Source organism: Aphelocoma coerulescens, chromosome 11 (genome assembly GCF_041296385.1).
Source record: "Aphelocoma coerulescens isolate FSJ_1873_10779 chromosome 11, UR_Acoe_1.0, whole genome shotgun sequence".
NCBI lineage: Eukaryota > Metazoa > Chordata > Aves > Passeriformes > Corvidae > Aphelocoma > Aphelocoma coerulescens.
In genome coordinates this window covers 1,546,874-1,563,540 of record NC_091025.1, presented here as the reverse complement: position 1 = coordinate 1,563,540, position 16,667 = coordinate 1,546,874, and the positions used below count along the sequence as shown (strand labels likewise).

At 53.8% G+C, this 16,667-nt stretch overlaps 3 protein-coding genes across 8 annotated transcripts in view; 1 reads left to right on the top strand and 2 right to left on the bottom strand.

Annotated features, from left to right (window-relative positions):
* GALNS (galactosamine (N-acetyl)-6-sulfatase) overlaps positions 1-5,747 on the bottom strand; it is a 39,978-nt gene extending 34,231 nt beyond the window's left edge. For 2 of the 4 annotated variants that reach the window (XM_069027220.1, XM_069027222.1), the window contains exons 1-4: positions 5,540-5,747; positions 3,098-3,221; positions 1,830-1,904; positions 778-880 (exon numbers count right to left, since the gene is read on the bottom strand). In XM_069027220.1, coding sequence (XP_068883321.1) covers positions 778-880; positions 1,830-1,904; positions 3,098-3,221; positions 5,540-5,734 — 497 coding nt within the window. In that variant the 5' untranslated portion in view covers positions 5,735-5,747. Of the gene's footprint in view, positions 1-777; positions 881-1,829; positions 1,905-3,097; positions 3,222-4,736; positions 4,756-5,539 lie in introns of those variants that run through there. The other 2 variants (XM_069027221.1, XM_069027223.1) reach the window with 2 other exon arrangements.
* TRAPPC2L (trafficking protein particle complex subunit 2L) lies at positions 5,700-8,132 on the top strand. The gene is made up of 5 exons (XM_069027228.1): positions 5,700-5,753; positions 6,304-6,476; positions 6,933-7,020; positions 7,127-7,206; positions 7,965-8,132. Exons 1-5 carry the CDS (start codon positions 5,721-5,723, stop codon positions 8,008-8,010), a joined length of 420 nt encoding a protein of 139 aa, XP_068883329.1. The 5' UTR covers positions 5,700-5,720; the 3' UTR covers positions 8,011-8,132.
* Positions 8,133-8,820: 688 nt separating this feature from the next.
* PABPN1L (PABPN1 like, cytoplasmic) lies at positions 8,821-16,636 on the bottom strand. 3 transcript variants are annotated; one of them, XM_069027227.1, is made up of 8 exons: positions 15,156-16,636; positions 12,683-12,857; positions 12,452-12,560; positions 11,939-12,003; positions 11,412-11,518; positions 11,250-11,337; positions 10,997-11,142; positions 8,821-10,628 (listed from the first exon to the last, which is right to left on the bottom strand). In XM_069027227.1, the coding sequence occupies exons 2-8, from the start codon at positions 12,779-12,781 to the stop codon at positions 10,589-10,591; spliced, it is 654 nt and encodes a 217-aa protein (XP_068883328.1). In that variant the 5' UTR covers positions 12,782-12,857; positions 15,156-16,636; the 3' UTR covers positions 8,821-10,588. The 3 variants fall into 3 exon arrangements, with proteins under 3 accessions (XP_068883328.1, XP_068883326.1, XP_068883327.1); XM_069027225.1 differs by lacking the exon at positions 15,156-16,636 and adding an exon at positions 13,445-13,521; XM_069027226.1 differs by lacking the exon at positions 15,156-16,636 and adding an exon at positions 13,445-13,521 and having other exon boundaries at positions 8,821-9,802.
* Between the last annotated feature and the right edge of the window lie 31 nt (positions 16,637-16,667).

Here is a 16,667-nt window from a genome sequence, read left to right as displayed (position 1 = left end):
CTGTCCAGGAGAAGTTTTTGGATGCACAGTAATGCCCTGCACATTCCTGTTCAGTCCTGTTCCTGCTAACAGCTGCAGGTCCTTCCAGACCTGTCTTTTTCCAAAGAACTGGAACCAATCTGCATTTGCCATGTTTATTCCTTTTCCCTGGGTGTATGAATTTACATTTATTAGCACTGAACTGCAGCTGATTGCACCCAGCCCACTGAGCTGATCCTTCAGGGCCACTCTCCTGCTTGGATTTGTGCTGATAAATAATTCACTGTCTTAGGGTGCTTTGCTTTCCTCCCAATTGCAGCAGGTGAATCCAACCACAATTCAAACCCACCCTTCTCTAACCTGTTAATGAAACTGATAAAGAAATTCCTGTTACTTCCCACAGGAATTCAGTTTATTAGTAAAAACCCAACATATAGCAAGAGACAAAGATAAAAACCATGTAGGTGCCCAAGGCAAATTCCAACAGAAGAGCCTGGTGTTTTCTGATTAAATAAGTGGTGTGAGGTGTGCATGAAAGCACAGAGTTGGGGAGTTTATAAATATAAATACACACATAAAACCCCATCAACTCTTTGTATGAAGATATGTGGAAGTACTTGTAATGGGAACACTCAGGAATTGATCCCAGCAGGGGGAAGATCCATCACACATTCCAAACTTGGACATTTGAGCTTCAAAACAGGGGGTTTTTTTTCCGTAATTCTGTTTTTTTCTGCTGCTCCTTCCCAACACATACAGCATGAAATCTCAAAGCAAGAGATCTCCAAATAAATTTACCATTTGCCAATGATCTTATTGATGTAACCAGCTTTCTTCAGGAGCTCTGGAAGCAGTAACTCAGAATCTGGGATTCCTCCTACTATATCCTGTGGTGTGTAGGCTGTGGAAAAATCAAAAATACCTTTCTGACTCTTAAAAGTATTACAGCAAACAGCTCATGGCTACTTAACGTTAGAAACAGTGTTACTGGGTCAGAAATAGCAATTAGTTTGGAGTCCCAGCAATGTCATTCCTTGGAAGTCCTCCCATGGGATGGAGAGGATAAATTGAATCAGAGAGACCAAAGGGAGGTTTCCACCCACTTGTGCATGAGGGCAAATAATAAAGGGGGCTGCCCCCCCAGAGTGGAGGTGAGACCCTTGAAAGGGGGATGTCACAGAAAATCAGCTGCTTTAGGTGTGGTCTTTATGTTGTAAATTTGCTTTCTGTTTTCTAAAATGAAGGCAGCTTTTTCCTAAATCAAATAACCAATAAAGGTGCTCAGCCTGCAAGAGCTGAAAGAAATGAAGAGTCTCTCTCAGCCCCTGACATCTCAGCTGTGACTCTGCTCTGGCAATCAACCCCTGGCTCCTGATTCTTGCCCAACCATGTCCCAGCACGTGGCATTTGTCACTCTGGGACCCAAATCAACCCAGGGATCTCCCCTGGAAGCACCACAAGCACGAGGGATGGAAAGCTGCTCTAAAACTGGATAGAAATCTGCCTGCTGAATAAACCTGGGGGCAGCCAGTTCTTCCTCTGGGTATTAACACCCCCCACCTGATTTTCCTTCACCAGACCCCAATTCCCCTGCCCAGAGGAAACAGCTCTCAGCCAGCACAAACAAGTGTATCAACCAGCCTGGTTCATCCTCTTAATTTGAGGAGGTTTTCTGCTTGAAGAGGAGGAAGCAATACAATTCACACTTATTACCAGCACTTAACAGGGTCATCTTTTGGTGCCACTCTGCAAGATCCATGGGGGAAGATCCCCTTTGTCCAAAGAGAAACTTCCTACAAGGCACAGAGGGAAATCAGGAGAGGAAGGGGGATCAGGAATGAGGCTCCTACCGTTCCTGGCATGTCCATTCGTTGTGTAAAAGCCATTCCTGACTGGGAGCCGGCCCGTCAGCAGTGCTGCTCTCGCTGCAAACAACACAAACATTTATTTCTATCCATTCCCTGCTTAATATTAATATTATTGTAGGAAGATGAGGCCAGCACACTGACTGAAGTGTGTCAGTGTCCTCCTGTCACAGCCACAAAATCACCCACATTAAAACTGGCAGAACTCCCCTCTCTCATGAGCCACGGAGAGAGCCAGGTTCTGATGCAGCATTTGAGTTATTGCAGGTGAAATTTGGCCCCTTCGTTAAATCAGCCACACTGAAGGGTCATTACTTTGAATAGCCAATGGAGCAACCCTTCTATTTCAGTTATAGATATATTTATTATGTATTTAAGAGGAAATCCTAGCACACACTCATCAGATGCTCAAGGCTAAGCTTTCGAGCTTGACTGAACAAAAACCATGAAACATAAAGAAAGAGCTGTCCAGCTTTGACAATAAAAGTCAAGTCCCGACTGCAGGGAATATTTAAACAGATGCTTAACTTCAAGTATATGCAGTCCCACCACTGGATTAGCAGGATCTCAGCATATTTTGAATGCCTTTTCTGAGCAAGGACATCATCAACACACTGGCAAGTGCTATCCTAAATGAGAGCCCAAATAAAAAGCCCCTGTTCTTCATTTTTGTTTCAGTTCTTGGCAGCTAATCAGGTTTGAGGGGAAAAAAGAAAGGAAAAAAAGAAACCACCTCACAGAAAAAAACAATAAGGAGAAGAATATCTGCCTCTGCCAGACCCAAACGTTCCTTTTATCTCTTGTCCCTGTCCCAAGAGTCTTGCAAGACACCAGGGTCAAAAGCAGGACACAAACTGCTGCCTTTCCTTGCATGAAAGTCTCACCAGAGCCAACAGACTCACACCAAATATGCTCAGCAACAGTTCAGATCCTGCTTTGTTTAACCCACAATGAGAAAGATGAAAAAAATGCAATGAGTAGGGCTGGAATACTGAACTGAAATGGGATAAAAATCCTTTAGCTGGACTGATCACTGAACCAGTGCTTTGTATGAACTGAAAACTGTCGGTTTTCCAATCCAAACATAAATAAAAGAGGAGCAAAAGGCAAGATCAAAGCAGCAAATCCAATCTCTGGCTTGAAGGCAATCACTGGTTTGGTTGTTGATTCATGTCAGAGGCTGGCAAACACCCCAAACTTCTCAGAGGAAGATGTTTCTCATGCTTACACGGTTCAAACTCCAGTTTACTTACAGGGAGAGCAGAGGGGGTTGGCAGTATAAAAATCCAGGAAAAGCATCCCTTCTGCAGCCATCTGGTCTAGGTTAGGAGTTTCCTTAGAAGGCTCTCCGAAAGCTCCCAAATCCCCCCAGCCCATCTGCAAAAGGAAAACACCAGAAGATGTCAAAGTCCTTTTCCACAGCCACATTTTCGGGCCCACATAACACTTTTATTGTATCCCTTAACTTATAAAATTTTACAGCACTCATCTCCCTACTGAGGACTTCACAAATGGGACAAAAATGATCTCTGCCAACCCTGTGGAGCAGGGAACTCTTGCACTTTTCCCTGGCGGGTGGGAAATTGAGGCACACACGGCATTAAATGACTTGTTAGCAGGTACTAAAAGCACTTGTAAGAAGCCCAGTGCCTTTACTCTTACTCAGAGGCCTGAGGCACACCCAGAGCAAGGGGGAAGAGGAAGTTACACATGATTTACTCGGGGCTGTGCAGCTGCCACGTCTGAGCCTTCAGTCCCTGCCCACGTGTCTGTGCTGGACCCCAGGATTCCACCTCAGCCTCTGGATCTATCCCTCTGCAGAACTAGAAACACAAGGAAAAGGTCTGAACTCAAAAGCAGCACTGCAGGAAAAGCAAGGAAGTGTTTTAAAAGCCAGAGGAATCTGCCAGAGGCATCACATGTCACTGTGCTTATCTGTAGGACTGTGGTTTCACCCTGTTCTTCCTCCTAATTCCGAGGGGTCACACGCCAGGAGAACCATAAAATTCCCACCACGGTGTCTGTGCTCACTGCTGAAAACCATCACTGGGAAAAGCACAACTTCAGGCAGAAGGTTCTAGAAGGGAGCAGCTTAATGAGCCATTAGGCACCCCAGGTGCTGGGGGTTCTATTGTGCTTTAGCAAAGGCAAGCGATTCCTTTGATCCAGGTGCGTGTCCCATGAGCCATGCATGCACAGGGTGGGATGTACCCAGATCCCTAGGAAACCATCTGGTGCCATTAGTTTGGGAAAGAAAATTGTCACAGAGCTGCGTTCTGAGTTAAGGAACAATTAAATGCCTGACACTGGGATGTGGAATTAAAATGGATACAATGGATTTACCCCCAGTTTCTTTCTTCTTCTGCTTTATCATCAAGGAAGAAAGACAAAAAGAATCTCACATCGCTCTAATTCCACAGAGTCCCAGAGGATCGAGGGAAAAAAAAGCAGGGAGATGTATTTTTAATGAACATATTACATAAATCAATAGTTCACAGAAGCTCCAGACAGGAGCTGTGCCTCGTGCTGTACCAACGCTTCCAGAGCGCGAGAATCACTGTCCCAAAGAGCTTTCCTCTGGAAAATTACAAATGCCAGCTTGGGAGGGGGAAATACTCCTGAATGGAAAACTGAGATCACAGAATCACAGGATCACCGAGGTTGGAAAACACTCCAAGTCCAAGCTGTGCCCAGCCCCCACCTTGTCCCCAGCCCAGAGCACTGAGTGCCATGTCCAGGCCTTCCTTGGACACCTCCAAACCTCCCTGGGCAGACCCTTGCAGAGGCTCAAGTGGCTGGAAAAGCAGGTGGTTATCCTGCTCAGGAGTACAGGAACACCACGGAAGCAACAAGCAGCATAAACTGGCAAACAGGTAGGAAGGGTTTGCCCACCCTTGTGAGCTCCTTGGGGAGCTTCCAACAGCAACAAACACATTTCCACCACAAACACACCTGGAAGGTGAGAGGAAACTGTTAGGAGAGAAGCAAAGCAGGAAGATGGCAGCAACCTGAACGTGTTGGAAATTAATATATTTCCTTATCCGTGTGGCCAAGGGGGCAAAATTGAAAAGACTTTAAGTTAAAAATAAATCTGTGATTATTTCTGCTACTTAACAATTTATTGCCTTTTTTTTTTTCTCCAGTTCAGATAGCCCAAATGAGTAGAATGACTTTTCTTCTTGCTTAGTTTTTCAGGAGGCCACCAACCCCCTCCTTGAGATCAGCAATCATTAGTGCTGGAAGGGAGCTCTGGAGATCATCCAGGCCAAGGCAGGGGCACCTGGAGCAGGTGGCACAGGAACACGGCCAGGTGGGACTGGAATGTCTCCAGACAGGGAGACCCCACGCCCTCCCTGGGCAGCTGCTCCAGGCCTCTGCCACCCCCCACGGACAGAGGTTCCTCCTCGCGTTGAAGTGGAACTTCTCGTGTTTAGTTCGTGCCCGTGGCTCCTCTTGCTGTCGCCGGGCACCACTGAACAGAGCCTGGCACTGTCCTCGGAGACATTGATGGGATCCCCTCCCAGCCTTCCCTTCTCCAGCCCGACCATGCCCAGCTCCCGCAGTGTCTCCTCGCCAGGGCGATGCTTAGACCCCTCACACCCCCTCGGGGTGACTCCCCCCGGGGCGACACCACCCCCCACCCCCCCGCCACCCACCGGGACTCCCCGGGGAGCCCCCGCGGGTCCCCCACTCACGTCGTCCATGAGGAGGAGGAGGATGTTGGGGGCGGCGGCGGCGGCGGGGCCCAGCACGCACCAGAGGCTCAGCGGCCCCAGCGCCGCGCTCGCCATGGCAACCGGGCCCGCGCGCCGCGTGACCGCCGCACGTGACCGGCGCGCGCGCGCCGCACGTGACCGGCGGGAGGGGCGGGGCAAGATGGCGGTGTGCATCGCCGTGATCGCCAAGGAGGTGCGGGCGGCACGGCCGGGCCGCGGGGACGGCCGGGGCCGGCTGAGGGGAACAGCGGGTCCGGCGGGGCAGTGGGGTCTGGGGAAGGGTGAGGGGAGAGGGGCTGGGGCTCTGAGCAGGACCTGGGATGTGGGGCCGGGTGAGGTTGTGAGGGGAGAGGGGAATGGGCGGGATGTCAGGTTGGGGGGTCTGGATAGGGGTGGGGGGAGCAGAAGAGAGCAGATACAGGGGGAGTGGGGCGGACACTGCGGTGAAATGGGCTGGGCAGGAGCAGAAGGGGAGCAGGGCTGGGGCAGCCGGCACAGGCACAGTGTGAGGGAGAGGAGAGGAGTTTCCCTTGAGAAGAGCTGGGTCCAGGCCCTGCTGGGACAAGGGGACAGGGGAGCAGTGCCTGTGCAGCATTGTGCAGTGCCTGTGCTAATGATTCTCCTGCCATGGGGACAGCTGTGCTCCGGAGGTGCTGCAGCGTGGGAAGGGGGCTGTGAACACAAATGGTTAAATCGCTCTGCCAGCAGCAGATCCCAGTGGGTGTGATTCGTTCTGTCCCCAGAATTACCCGCTGTACATCCGGAGCGTCCCCACGGAGAACGAGCTGAAGTTCCACTACACCGTGCACACCTCCCTGGACGTCGTGGATGAGAAGATCTCAGCCATGGGCAAAGCCCTGGTGGACCAGAGGGAGCTGTACCTGGGCCTCCTCTACCCCACTGAAGACTACAAGGTGTATCTTTGTCACGCCTTTGGCCAGGCCATTGTGGGTTTAGTTTAATCACAGAATATCCTGAGCTGGAAGGGACCCACAGGATCATCAATCCAGCTCCTGGCCCTGCACAGACACCCCAACAATCCCACCCTGGGCATCCCTGGCAGCGCTGTCCAAACACTCCTGGAGCTCTGGCAGCCTCAGGGCCGTGCCCATTCCCTGGGGAGACTGGGCAGTGCCCAGCACCCTCTGGGGGAAGAACCTTTCCCTGATCTCCACCCTAAACCTCCCCTGGCCCAGCTCCAGCCACTGCCTGGGTGCTGTCCCTGCTCACACAGAGAACAGCTCTGTGTCTGCCCCTCATGAGGAAGTTCCCTCATGTCTCCAAAGCTTGTCTCTGTGGGCACATTCCAGCCTGGTTTAGTGGCTTTGCCAGGCCCTGCTGTGTGAGAAGCACATCCTTAACCCCTGCCCAGGTACGGCTACGTGACCAACTCCAAGGTGAAGTTTGTCATGGTGGTGGATTCCTCCAACACAGCCCTGAGGGACAACGAGATCCGCAGTGTAAGTGCACCAAAGCAGAGCCACCTCAGTGGGTTTGCTCCTTCCAGCTACTCAAGAAGTGCTGAGAAACAAAAAATTAATGAACTCACCTCCATTCCCTTCTCAGATGTTCCGAAAGCTGCACAGTTCCTACACTGACATCATGTGTAACCCTTTCTATAACCCCGGGGACAGGATCCATTCCAGGTGAGTGGGTTGTCCACGTGGATCTCCATCTCTTTGCCACCTTTCTAGAACTTTCAGGGTACCTCTGCTGCAATAGGACCAACCCTGTGCCTGGCCAGCTCAGGTGTGCATGCTCCAAGTGCCTTAATGAGAACAGTGATGTTGGTTTTGGGTCATTGCTGCCTCACAAAAAACTGAGGGTGTCATAAAAAATTCTACTGAACTCTCACTCCCACCCCAGAACTGGTGTTACAAACATTAAGTCAAGAAAATATATTTTGGGGGGAGAAAAAACCTACCTGAAAATAGAGGTAAGCAAGAGTTGGACTTGATGATCTTAGAGGTCTTTTGCAAACTTAGTAATTGTGAGTATTAAAATCCAGTTAAGTAGAACAGGGTAAAGAGTGAACAGCCTTTGTCCAGGGTTTATCCTTGGGTGGGGACAAACACTCAGCACATGGAATTCCCTGTGTGAGGGAGGGCCAGTGTCCCCCATTCCCATTGTAACCTCACAGGGAATTGGGAGTTTCTATGGCCTTGGCAAGAGCAACTTCCATACTTCACAGAGACAGGGTTGCAGCCAGGGTAAGGCCCGTCCTTACCTCAGCTTAATTAAAATCATTAATCCCTCAACAGCCTGTGCTGTAAAGAGTAAAACCCTGTGTCCAGCTTAGGGAAAGCCAGGCAGAGGCAGGGTGAGAAAGTGGTTTTGTTACAAAAGCTCTGCTGTGCACACTGAGCTGCTCCCTTTAATAATCTGTGTTTATTTCCCTCTCCAGGGCTTTTGATACCATGGTGAACTCCATGATGATGCAGGTGTGCTGAACCCCTTCCCACGCCCCTGGGAAACATTCCCTGTGTGCAGGAGCATGCCTGCAGTGCTGTAAATATTCCATTCTGTCTCATAACTTAAATCTATTCCATGTAAAATAAACGTGACACCTGCAGGGTTTGCCTGGATTTGTACTCGACCAAACCCGAGCATAGCAGAGAAATCACTGATCACAGAATAATGGAATGGTTTGGGTGGGAAGGGACATTAAAGCCATCTCATCCCACCCCCTGCCATGGGCAGGGACACCTTCCACTGTTCCAGGCTGCTCCAGGTCCCACTGGAACAAGAGGAGCTCCAAGGTTCCCTTCCCACAAAAACCATTCCAGGAGCTTCCCTTCCTGGGTGACTTGAGTTTGCTGTTACCACTCTGCACCTCATCCAGACACGCTCCACAGTGACCCCCAGCACAGGTAGAGCAGCTGGAATAAATCCACCCAATCCAGCCACGGATTAAGCCATCAGGATTGCACAGCTGCCTGGCTCATCCCAAATTAATCTCTATTAGCATCTCCTCCCCTGCAGCTCCCTGCTGTTCTAATTAAAGACTCCCAAATCAGCAGCAGGTATTTAAATGGAATAAAGCACAAATTGCACAGAAAAGCATCCCAGCTCCATCACTCCAGGTTCAGCAGAGGAGATGCAAGCAGGAGCAGGCACTGAGCAGCTGCTCAGTGCTTCTCACACACCTCTACTCCAAGCACCTCATCAGTTAAAAACCACACAAACCAGCTAAAAATAACAAAGCTGCCCAGCTCCAGGGGATCCTAGGAGCCTGGAGAAAGCCACAAGCACACATGAAGTTCACACAGCAGGATCATTTATTTTAAAAATAAAAAACAGTTAATAAAAGTAACAATTACAAATACTTTCTCAACAAGAACTTAAGTACATTTCATCAACAACCACCTGGAAAATCTTGGGAGGTTCAAGCCTCTCCCACCATCTCCACAAGGCACAGCTGTGCACTGCTATCCTCAAACATTTTCATCTAAAAATCTTGGCTGTTTTCACACACAGAAACAGGAGCTCCATGTTGCCTCTTCCACAAGAGAGTCCAAACACCCCAAAGTAGTTTTTTATTAAAAAGTAAGTTTCAAAAAATCATAATCCTATCCAACAGAAGCCCTAGAAAAAGCTGGTTTATAGTCTAAGCCTAAGGGTAGCTCAAAACAAGGTCAGCCTCAGCAGCACTGAGCACAATATCAACACAACATGAAGAGTTAAGGCCTCGAGCTTAAAAAAAAAAAATTCTAGAGATCTTAAAAGGAAATAAATAAAAAAAAATCAGTGGGATTTTTAGCCTGGCAATGCCCCTGAGCTGTGAAAAGCTGCTTTAGGAGTTGGTTGCATCTGTTGCATCTGGGTTAGAAGAATCCTAACCAAGGATCCCAAAAGATTAGTGGGAGAATTACATAATAAAACCCATTTCCATGCAGAACTTCCCCCTGGAATGCTGTCTGCTGGGGTTCCCAGCCTGCCTCTTCTAACACGAAGTTCCTCCTTTAAAAAACACGTGGCTTCAGAGCTCATGAGCATAAAATCAGCAGAAAGGGAAGAGCCAGGAACCTTCCTGCCTGGCACCCAGCTCCGGTGGTGCTCTTTGGTCCTGAGCATTCAGCTGGGCTCACACCATCCCCAAAGTGACTCCAGAGCAGGAATGGTGGTGGGAATAAAAAGGAAGACCAGGCTAAATTTGCACCAGTGAAGGTGATTTTGCAATGCTGCTACTGCGAGAAATAAAGTCAAATGAGGAGTTGGCAGCACTCTTTGATTCCTGGAGCTCTGGAATAAAAGCAGGAGGGAAGGAAGAGGGGGTTGCTGACACACAAATTAAAGAAGGGAAGGGTTTTGTTCAACTTTTTGTTTAGCTCTTGTTCAACTACTAGAGATGGATGCTTCCAGAGGAACCAGGGATACTTTTTCCCTATCCTGGATGTACAAACACAGCGAGCTAAAAACCAGACCCAAACCACATCAGGCTCCACCTTCTTCCCAACAGAAAGGTCACATCCACAGGGCTGGTGAAGGAAAAGCTCCCCAGCAATCGGATCTGGAGCTGCAACCCAAAACTTTCTCCACTCATTTGGGAAAGAAAGGAGATTTTAGAACCTTAGGAGAAGGCAGCATCCAGCTGCTGTAGGAAGAGCTGAGGGATGTCCATGGCCAAGCAGTGGCATGGAGGGCATCCAGCCAGCCAGGAGCCAAACCAAACCCTCCAGGATCCAGGACAGCCCTTTTCCATGGGATAAAGAAGGAGACTTGATGGTCTGGGAGGGTTTGTCCCTTCCCAGGACCGTGTTCTCTGGAATGAGCCTGCTCTCCACACAAACGCAACCCCCGGGGCAGAGCTGAGGTGGGATGAGCTCTCCTGGGATGCTGGCAGGCTGGAGCAGATCCCATCTTCCCTCCTGCAGCCCAGCACAGGGCTCATCAGTAATCCTCACAGCCAGGCAGATGGCATTTTTAAAATTAATCTGTTTTTTGGCTTCAATAGGCATATTTTTAAATCTCTCCAATCCCATCTCCTTGTTTCAGTCCCATCGGCATCACCAGGGAGTCCAGCCTTTTCTAGTATGGAAAATACCAAGGCACCAGCCTTGCCCGACCCCTAAACAGAACAAAACCAACATCCTGAAGCACAGGGGCATTGCTCCCTGCTCCTTCACCCTTCCAAGGGCTCCTCCCCTCCTGCACAGCTACCCCAGGCTGCACCCCCAAAACCAGGGGAGCCCCAAAGCCAGGCACAGCTCTGGGAGTGCTCAGGCTGGCAGCGTGATGCCCACCCACCACTCCCTGAATTCCTGCAGGGACAGGGTAACAACTCCAGGTTTCCAGATGTTCCTTCCTGCCAGAACTCTTCTCCATCCTCCCAGCCATGCCAGGGTGGGAGGGGCAAAGCCGAGACACAGAGCAGGGAACCCCATCCCAGGAACATCCTGCTCCACACCTGAGGAACCCCCACGCCCAGGGACTCACCTGTAGGTCCTCCCTCGCACCCTGGGCTGCTGCCCCCCATAGTAGCCTCCCCAGCGGCCCAGCCCTGCCCGTGGGGGGAAGTAGCCCCGGTAGCCCCCGCGGTCAGTGCTGCTGATGCCGGGCATGTTGGTCCTCTTGGGCAGCACCTGGAAAGTGGGGAGGGGCTGCTGGAGCTGGGATTTGGCACAGCCACAGGCACCCAGGGCTGGGAATGGGGTGGGGGCAGCCCCCTGGGGCCTCCCCCAGCTCTCACCTTGATGACACGGCCCCTGAACACGCTCTCGTCCAGCTCCACTGCAGCCTTCACAGAGCTCTGCTCCTCGAACTCGATGTAGGCATAGCTGTGAGGGAACGGTGTGAGCAGAGCCCAGGGACACCCTGGAGACCCCATCCCCTCCCTGCCCACAGCACTGACCCTTTAGGATGGCCCGAGAACTTGTCACAGAGGATGGTGACCCGGTTGATGTGCCCACAGCTGTTGAAGTGAGACTCCAGCTCTTCGGCTGTGCCCCCGTAATCCACCTGCAACGACAGTTCCCACCCCCAGCTCGTGGGTGAGGGGTCCACACCCCACCACAGGAGGCAAAGGGCCCAGCTGGCCCCACTCACACCTCCCCACCACAGCTTCAGCCTCTCCTGAGGGCCAGGGGACCCTCCCAGATGAGTGCTCCCACCTGGACATACAAATCCAAGAGACAGCCTGCCCTGCTTTGAGGGAACAGGCCACGCCACACAACCCAGGAGCTTGACACTTGCAAGAGATGTGCTGCAAGTGGCAGATGCTGAGCCACATTCCCAGGCTGGGCAGAGGAGAAACACAGTTGGGATGGGAACAGGCAGGCTGTGGTGGGGGGCAGATGGGCCCCATGCCAGGGATTTGGGACACACACTCAGCTGGGCACCGAGCAGCGGGAAGGGCTCTGCTCCAGGGCTCCCACTTACGTTGCCCACGTAGATGGAACGCTGGTCAGCCTCCACCTTCTCCTTGGTCGTCAGTGGGAAGAGAGCTGTGGAGAGAAGGGATTGGTCATGGACAGAGGGACATCTGTCTGTTCCCAGCACAGCCACCACTGAGCTGATACACTGCAAAGCTCCTCAGATCCCTGGTCACATCCAGGTGTATCCCAGTCCTCACACTGCTGCCTCCTCCTCCATCCCCTTGCCCCTATTCTCTTCACAGTGGCTCCTCTACTGGGGCTGTTGGTGCTAAACTCAATTATTCAATTGAATTAAACACAAATTAATTTACTGCATCTGGGCCCACACAGGTAGAAGGCAAGAGCTGACAGAAGGTGCATTAGCATCACACCAGGCCTGGGACCCCCCTCACCCACCTTATGTGTCCACTCCCAGGTGCCCAGAGAGGCAGAGCCAAATACTCTGGGCTCCAATTGTCACCCTGTGCCCCAGAGGTGTCCTTGGGGAGGGAGAACAGCACCCAGCGACAACCCATACCTGCTTCTGAGCTCATGAACAGGTGGTTCTCAGCTTCCAGCTGCAGCTCCTTCAACCTCTCATCCTCTTTCTCTATCTCCCGCAGTTTGGCTTTGATGGCCTCCAGCTCCTAAATCCCGAAACAAGAATTGCACAAGCAGCACACGGAGCAGGGACACCCCAGGTGCAAAAAGTTCCCCATTTCATTTGGGCACCAGGGAAAACTGGTTCCCCATCCAGGCAGGTACTCACCGGGTCCAGAACACCCAGCTCCTTTGTGCTGTTCCCCTCTTGGGGGCTCGCATCTGAGCTCTCATCTGCTGCCTTACACACAGATGCCACCTCTGCCATGTCCCAGGATGCCAGCTCCGCTTCCAGGGACGGTGGGTCCTGCCACCAGATCTCTGAAGTGTCCAGGAAGAAAGGACTGGGTGGGACAAGGGGTAAAAAGGCATTTAACAAACACCCATGTAACGTGGAAGCTAAAGCACAGCCTCAGCCAGGCAAAGGTTTTCAGGGTGTTTCCACCACAAGGACGAACAGGTGACATTAATGCAGCTTGTTCTCTGTGCTGCAAAACCCCAGACCTGCAAAGCACAACCAAAAGGTGCCCAGTTCATACTGAGCCACTTCCCAGCTCACAGGGGCTGCACAGGGGACCTGGAAGCAGCTGCCCCAAAGTGGAAAGAACCCCCAGGGCCACACGGCCGGCTGGTAAGGAAGGGAAAGAGGCCGCAGCCCACGGCCACCAGGCTATAAAGAGAGAGCAACTCGGGCGCTCTGCCTCCCGCAGCGAGGGCAGAGCCACACCCTCCCAGCCCCCGAGAGGCTCACAGAGGGACACGCCCTACGCCAGGAGAACGAGCTCGCCCACCCGTGAGCGGGAAGCCCACCCCGCTGCAGCCCGGGGAGCCGCGGCGGCCGTGTCCGCCCCGGAGCCCGCCGTGCCCGCCCCGGAGCCCGCCGTGTCCGCCCCGCCGTGCCCGCCCCGGAGCCCGCCGTGCCCGCCCGCACCTGCCCCGGGCCCCGAACATGCTGCGCGCGGCCGGCGGAAGCGGCGACCACGTGCGGCTCTCCCGCCACCACGAGCGGCCCTCGCGCCCGCGCGCGCTTTCACACATCAGCGGCCAATCAGGGCGGGGCGCGCGCCAGGCCCCGCCCCCAGCGACGGGCGGGGGAGCGGCGGAGGCGGCCCCGCCCCGGCGGGATCCCGGGACTGCGAGTTCGAGACCCGGCAGTGACGTTCAGCTGGGGCTGACACGCGTGGGCAGGGCCCCCTCCGCTCCTCACGGTGCACCGACCCCCGTTGGTGAGGCCGGGGGCTGCAGCCAGCTGGCTGAGTAGGGCGATCGGGGGGGCACCCCGAGGGTGCAGCAGCGGCAGGTGGGACACATCCCTTTGAGTGCCCTGGGGACACACCTGAGATTCCCCAGCCACGGACACCCCTCCTTTGCACTGACCGACCCCAGGGCTGTAATGAACCCGCCGAGCCAGGGCCGGGGGCACGGAGTGCAAAGCACTGCCAGGAGTGGGGGACGAGGGCACCCAGCACAAGCCCAGGCTACGGAGCCTCTAGTTGATATTAAATTGTCTTTATTACACAGATACAGAGTTAAGAACAGACATAACCTGAATCATAAAGTTTACATCTTTCACAGGTCAAACATACAGTACACTTAGAGAAAGCGGGGAACAGCAAGGGGGGGACAGCATGCCGAAGGAAAAGTCCTACCACGTCATCTCTCTGGGCTGGCCCCACACCCCACGCCTGGCCCTGGCGGGGGGCTCTGGTTTCCAGCCCCTCAGGGCCCCCCGTGCCCCGGTGTGCCCGTGCCAGGGCTGGCAGGGCTCAGGGAAGCGAGTGCTGCCGCAGCCGGGAGGGAGGGGGGACACTGGCACGAGCTCCCTCCCGGGCCCGTGGCATCGGAGGAGCCCCCAGGGCTGCCACGGCAGGGGGGACATCCCATCACAGTGCCTGGGAGCTGGGAACACAGTGGCATCTTGTCCCCAGCCTCAGACCCACTGGGATCCAGAGAGGCACCCCGAGGACAAAGGGGGGGACCCCAGCAGCCCCTGGAGGAGGAGGAGGAGGAGGAGATGCTGCAGGGGGAGTTCGGGGGGCTCTGGCAGTGATGGAGCAACAGCCAGGCAGGTGTGGGGCCCCGCTCCAGCCTCGCCGGGATGTGGTACTTTGGTTTCAGCTGGGATTTTGGGTTGGGAACGCGAGGAAGGGGCTGCAGAGGGGACCCCGGCGCCGTGGCTGGCACCAGAGAGCCGCGTCTCTCCTGCCACCTCCCCAGCTTGGTGCCACAGCCAGCACCCGGCGCCCTGGGCTCTGCCTCCCCACGGGCATGGGGACCTGGGACACGCTGTCCCCATGTCCCCAACGCCGTCCCCCTGCCCCAGCCGCGATGGGAGCAGGAAACCCAGCAGCTGTGGGCAGCCACGGGGACCTGATGTGGCACCACGCTGCCCCACAGCCCCTGCCCCGGCCAGGCTGTGCCAGGACCACGCTGCTCACCCACTGCCACCTCCCCGGTGCCACAGAGCCACCGAGGGGGAGCAGCACGTGGCACACGTCCCCTGGCCCCCCACAGCCCCCAACAACACCATTTTGGAGCAAACCCCCAGGGAAGCACCCACAGCACCAGCACGGCATCACTCCGGCCCCGCGGCCGCTCCGTCCTCCCCGCAGCACAAATATTTTTTTTTTGGGAAATCTCACATTTAAAGCTGTCGTTCTGGTTTGGCCGCCCGCTGAGGCTGTGCCGCCCGTCACCGCCGTCCCCTCCCTCCGTCCCTCCCTCCGTCGGCTTTTGGTTTCGATGCAAGGTTCTGTAGGGCAGTTTTATTCTTATTAAAAGAAAAAAAAAAAAAAAAAAAAAAAAAGAAGAAGAAGGAAAAGAAAAAATAATAAAAAATCATAATAATTCCAAAAAAAGCAAACCAGCAGGGAGTGGAAAGGAGAGCAGTCCCTGTGGAAGTGCTCTCGCCCGCGGTTTCCCGGCGAGGTGGAGGTAGAGAGGCAGAGCCCCGGCAGGAGCGGGGCCGGGGACACGCGGGGACAGGCGGGGACACGGCGGGAGGGAGGGGACGGGCCGGACAGCCGGGCGAGCAGGGGCGTCTGCAATACTCTTATATATTACCTCTTCTCAGGAAACGTAAGAAAAATAGACAATATTACATATGTCACACCATAAATAAAGTGAACAGTCAAGGGAGGGGCACCCGGCAAAGCTCCCAGGGCTGGAGGGCACAGAAACCACCCAGGGGGTGCAACGAGGTCTTGGGGGGGCACAGAAATGTCCCCGGGGTGGTACCAAGACCTTGAGGTGCACAGGAATTCCCTGGGGGGATGCACCAAAGTCTTGGGGTGCAGAGAAACCTCCTGGGGGATGCCCCGAGACCTCAGGGTGCACAAGAAGAACCCTGAGGGGATTCACAGAGACCTTGGGGTGCACAAAAAAACCCCAGGGGGATTCATCAAGGTCTTGGGCTGCACAGAACTCGTCCAAGGTGATGCACCAAGATCTTGGGGTGCACAGAACCCTCCCAGGGGATGCACCAAGGCCTTGGGGTGCACAGAACCCCCGGCAGGGCTGGGTGCTGGTGGCACAGGGCCGGTGACATCACCCTTGGGGTGTCCCAAGCTCTGCTGTGGCCCAGCCCAGCCCTGGGTGCAGCACAACCCCCCCGGCCCTGAGCCCTTCCCTCCTCTTCCTCCCCTACGGAAAACACACAGGATGGGTTTTGCAAATGCGGAAAAACTACAGCTCCTCTCGATGCCAGGCCTCGCTCGGGCCAGCGCCACAGCTCCACGCTTCCTCCTCATCCTTTATTTGGCAAAAGTCTCTTATTATTATCATCATCACTATCAGTATTATTATTCATTTTTGGACCTCTGCAGACACTATTTACATTCACATTAGTGCACAGCACTGCTGCCTCCGCTCGGAGCTGCCGGACTTTCCGTATTGCACTTCCGTCCTCTGCGCCGCTCCGGCGAGGCAAGAATCCCAAATAATCCACATCGTCCTTGGCCGCCGCCTCGGCCAGGAAGGAGGCAGCGTTCCTTTTCCTTTCCTTCTCCTTTTCCTCTTAAAAATCCTTGTGAAACAAATCCAGCGCGGGGTGTGGGAGCAGCCTGGCAGTGAAGGGATGGGGGGTCCCCCGACGGCTTCGGGGAGGGAGAAACCCAAAATCTGTCTTTTAATTTTCTTTTTTTTTTTTTTTTTAA

Coding starts and splice junctions, on each gene's coding strand:
- PABPN1L (XM_069027225.1), bottom strand. CDS start 13,464: ATGTTCGGGGCCCGGGGCAG. Junction 12,858..13,444: donor ATGTTCGGGGCCCGGGGCAG/GTGCGGGCGGGC, acceptor TGTCCCACCCAG/TCCTTTCTTCCTGGACACTT. Junction 10,629..10,996: donor GTGCGAGGGAGGACCTACAG/GTGAGTCCCTGG, acceptor TGTTCTGTTTAG/GGGTCGGGCAAGGCTGGTGC.
- TRAPPC2L (XM_069027228.1), top strand. CDS start 5,721: ATGGCGGTGTGCATCGCCGTGATCGCCAAGGAG. Junction 5,754..6,303: donor TCGCCGTGATCGCCAAGGAG/GTGCGGGCGGCA, acceptor TTCTGTCCCCAG/AATTACCCGCTGTACATCCG. Junction 7,207..7,964: donor GGGGACAGGATCCATTCCAG/GTGAGTGGGTTG, acceptor TTCCCTCTCCAG/GGCTTTTGATACCATGGTGA.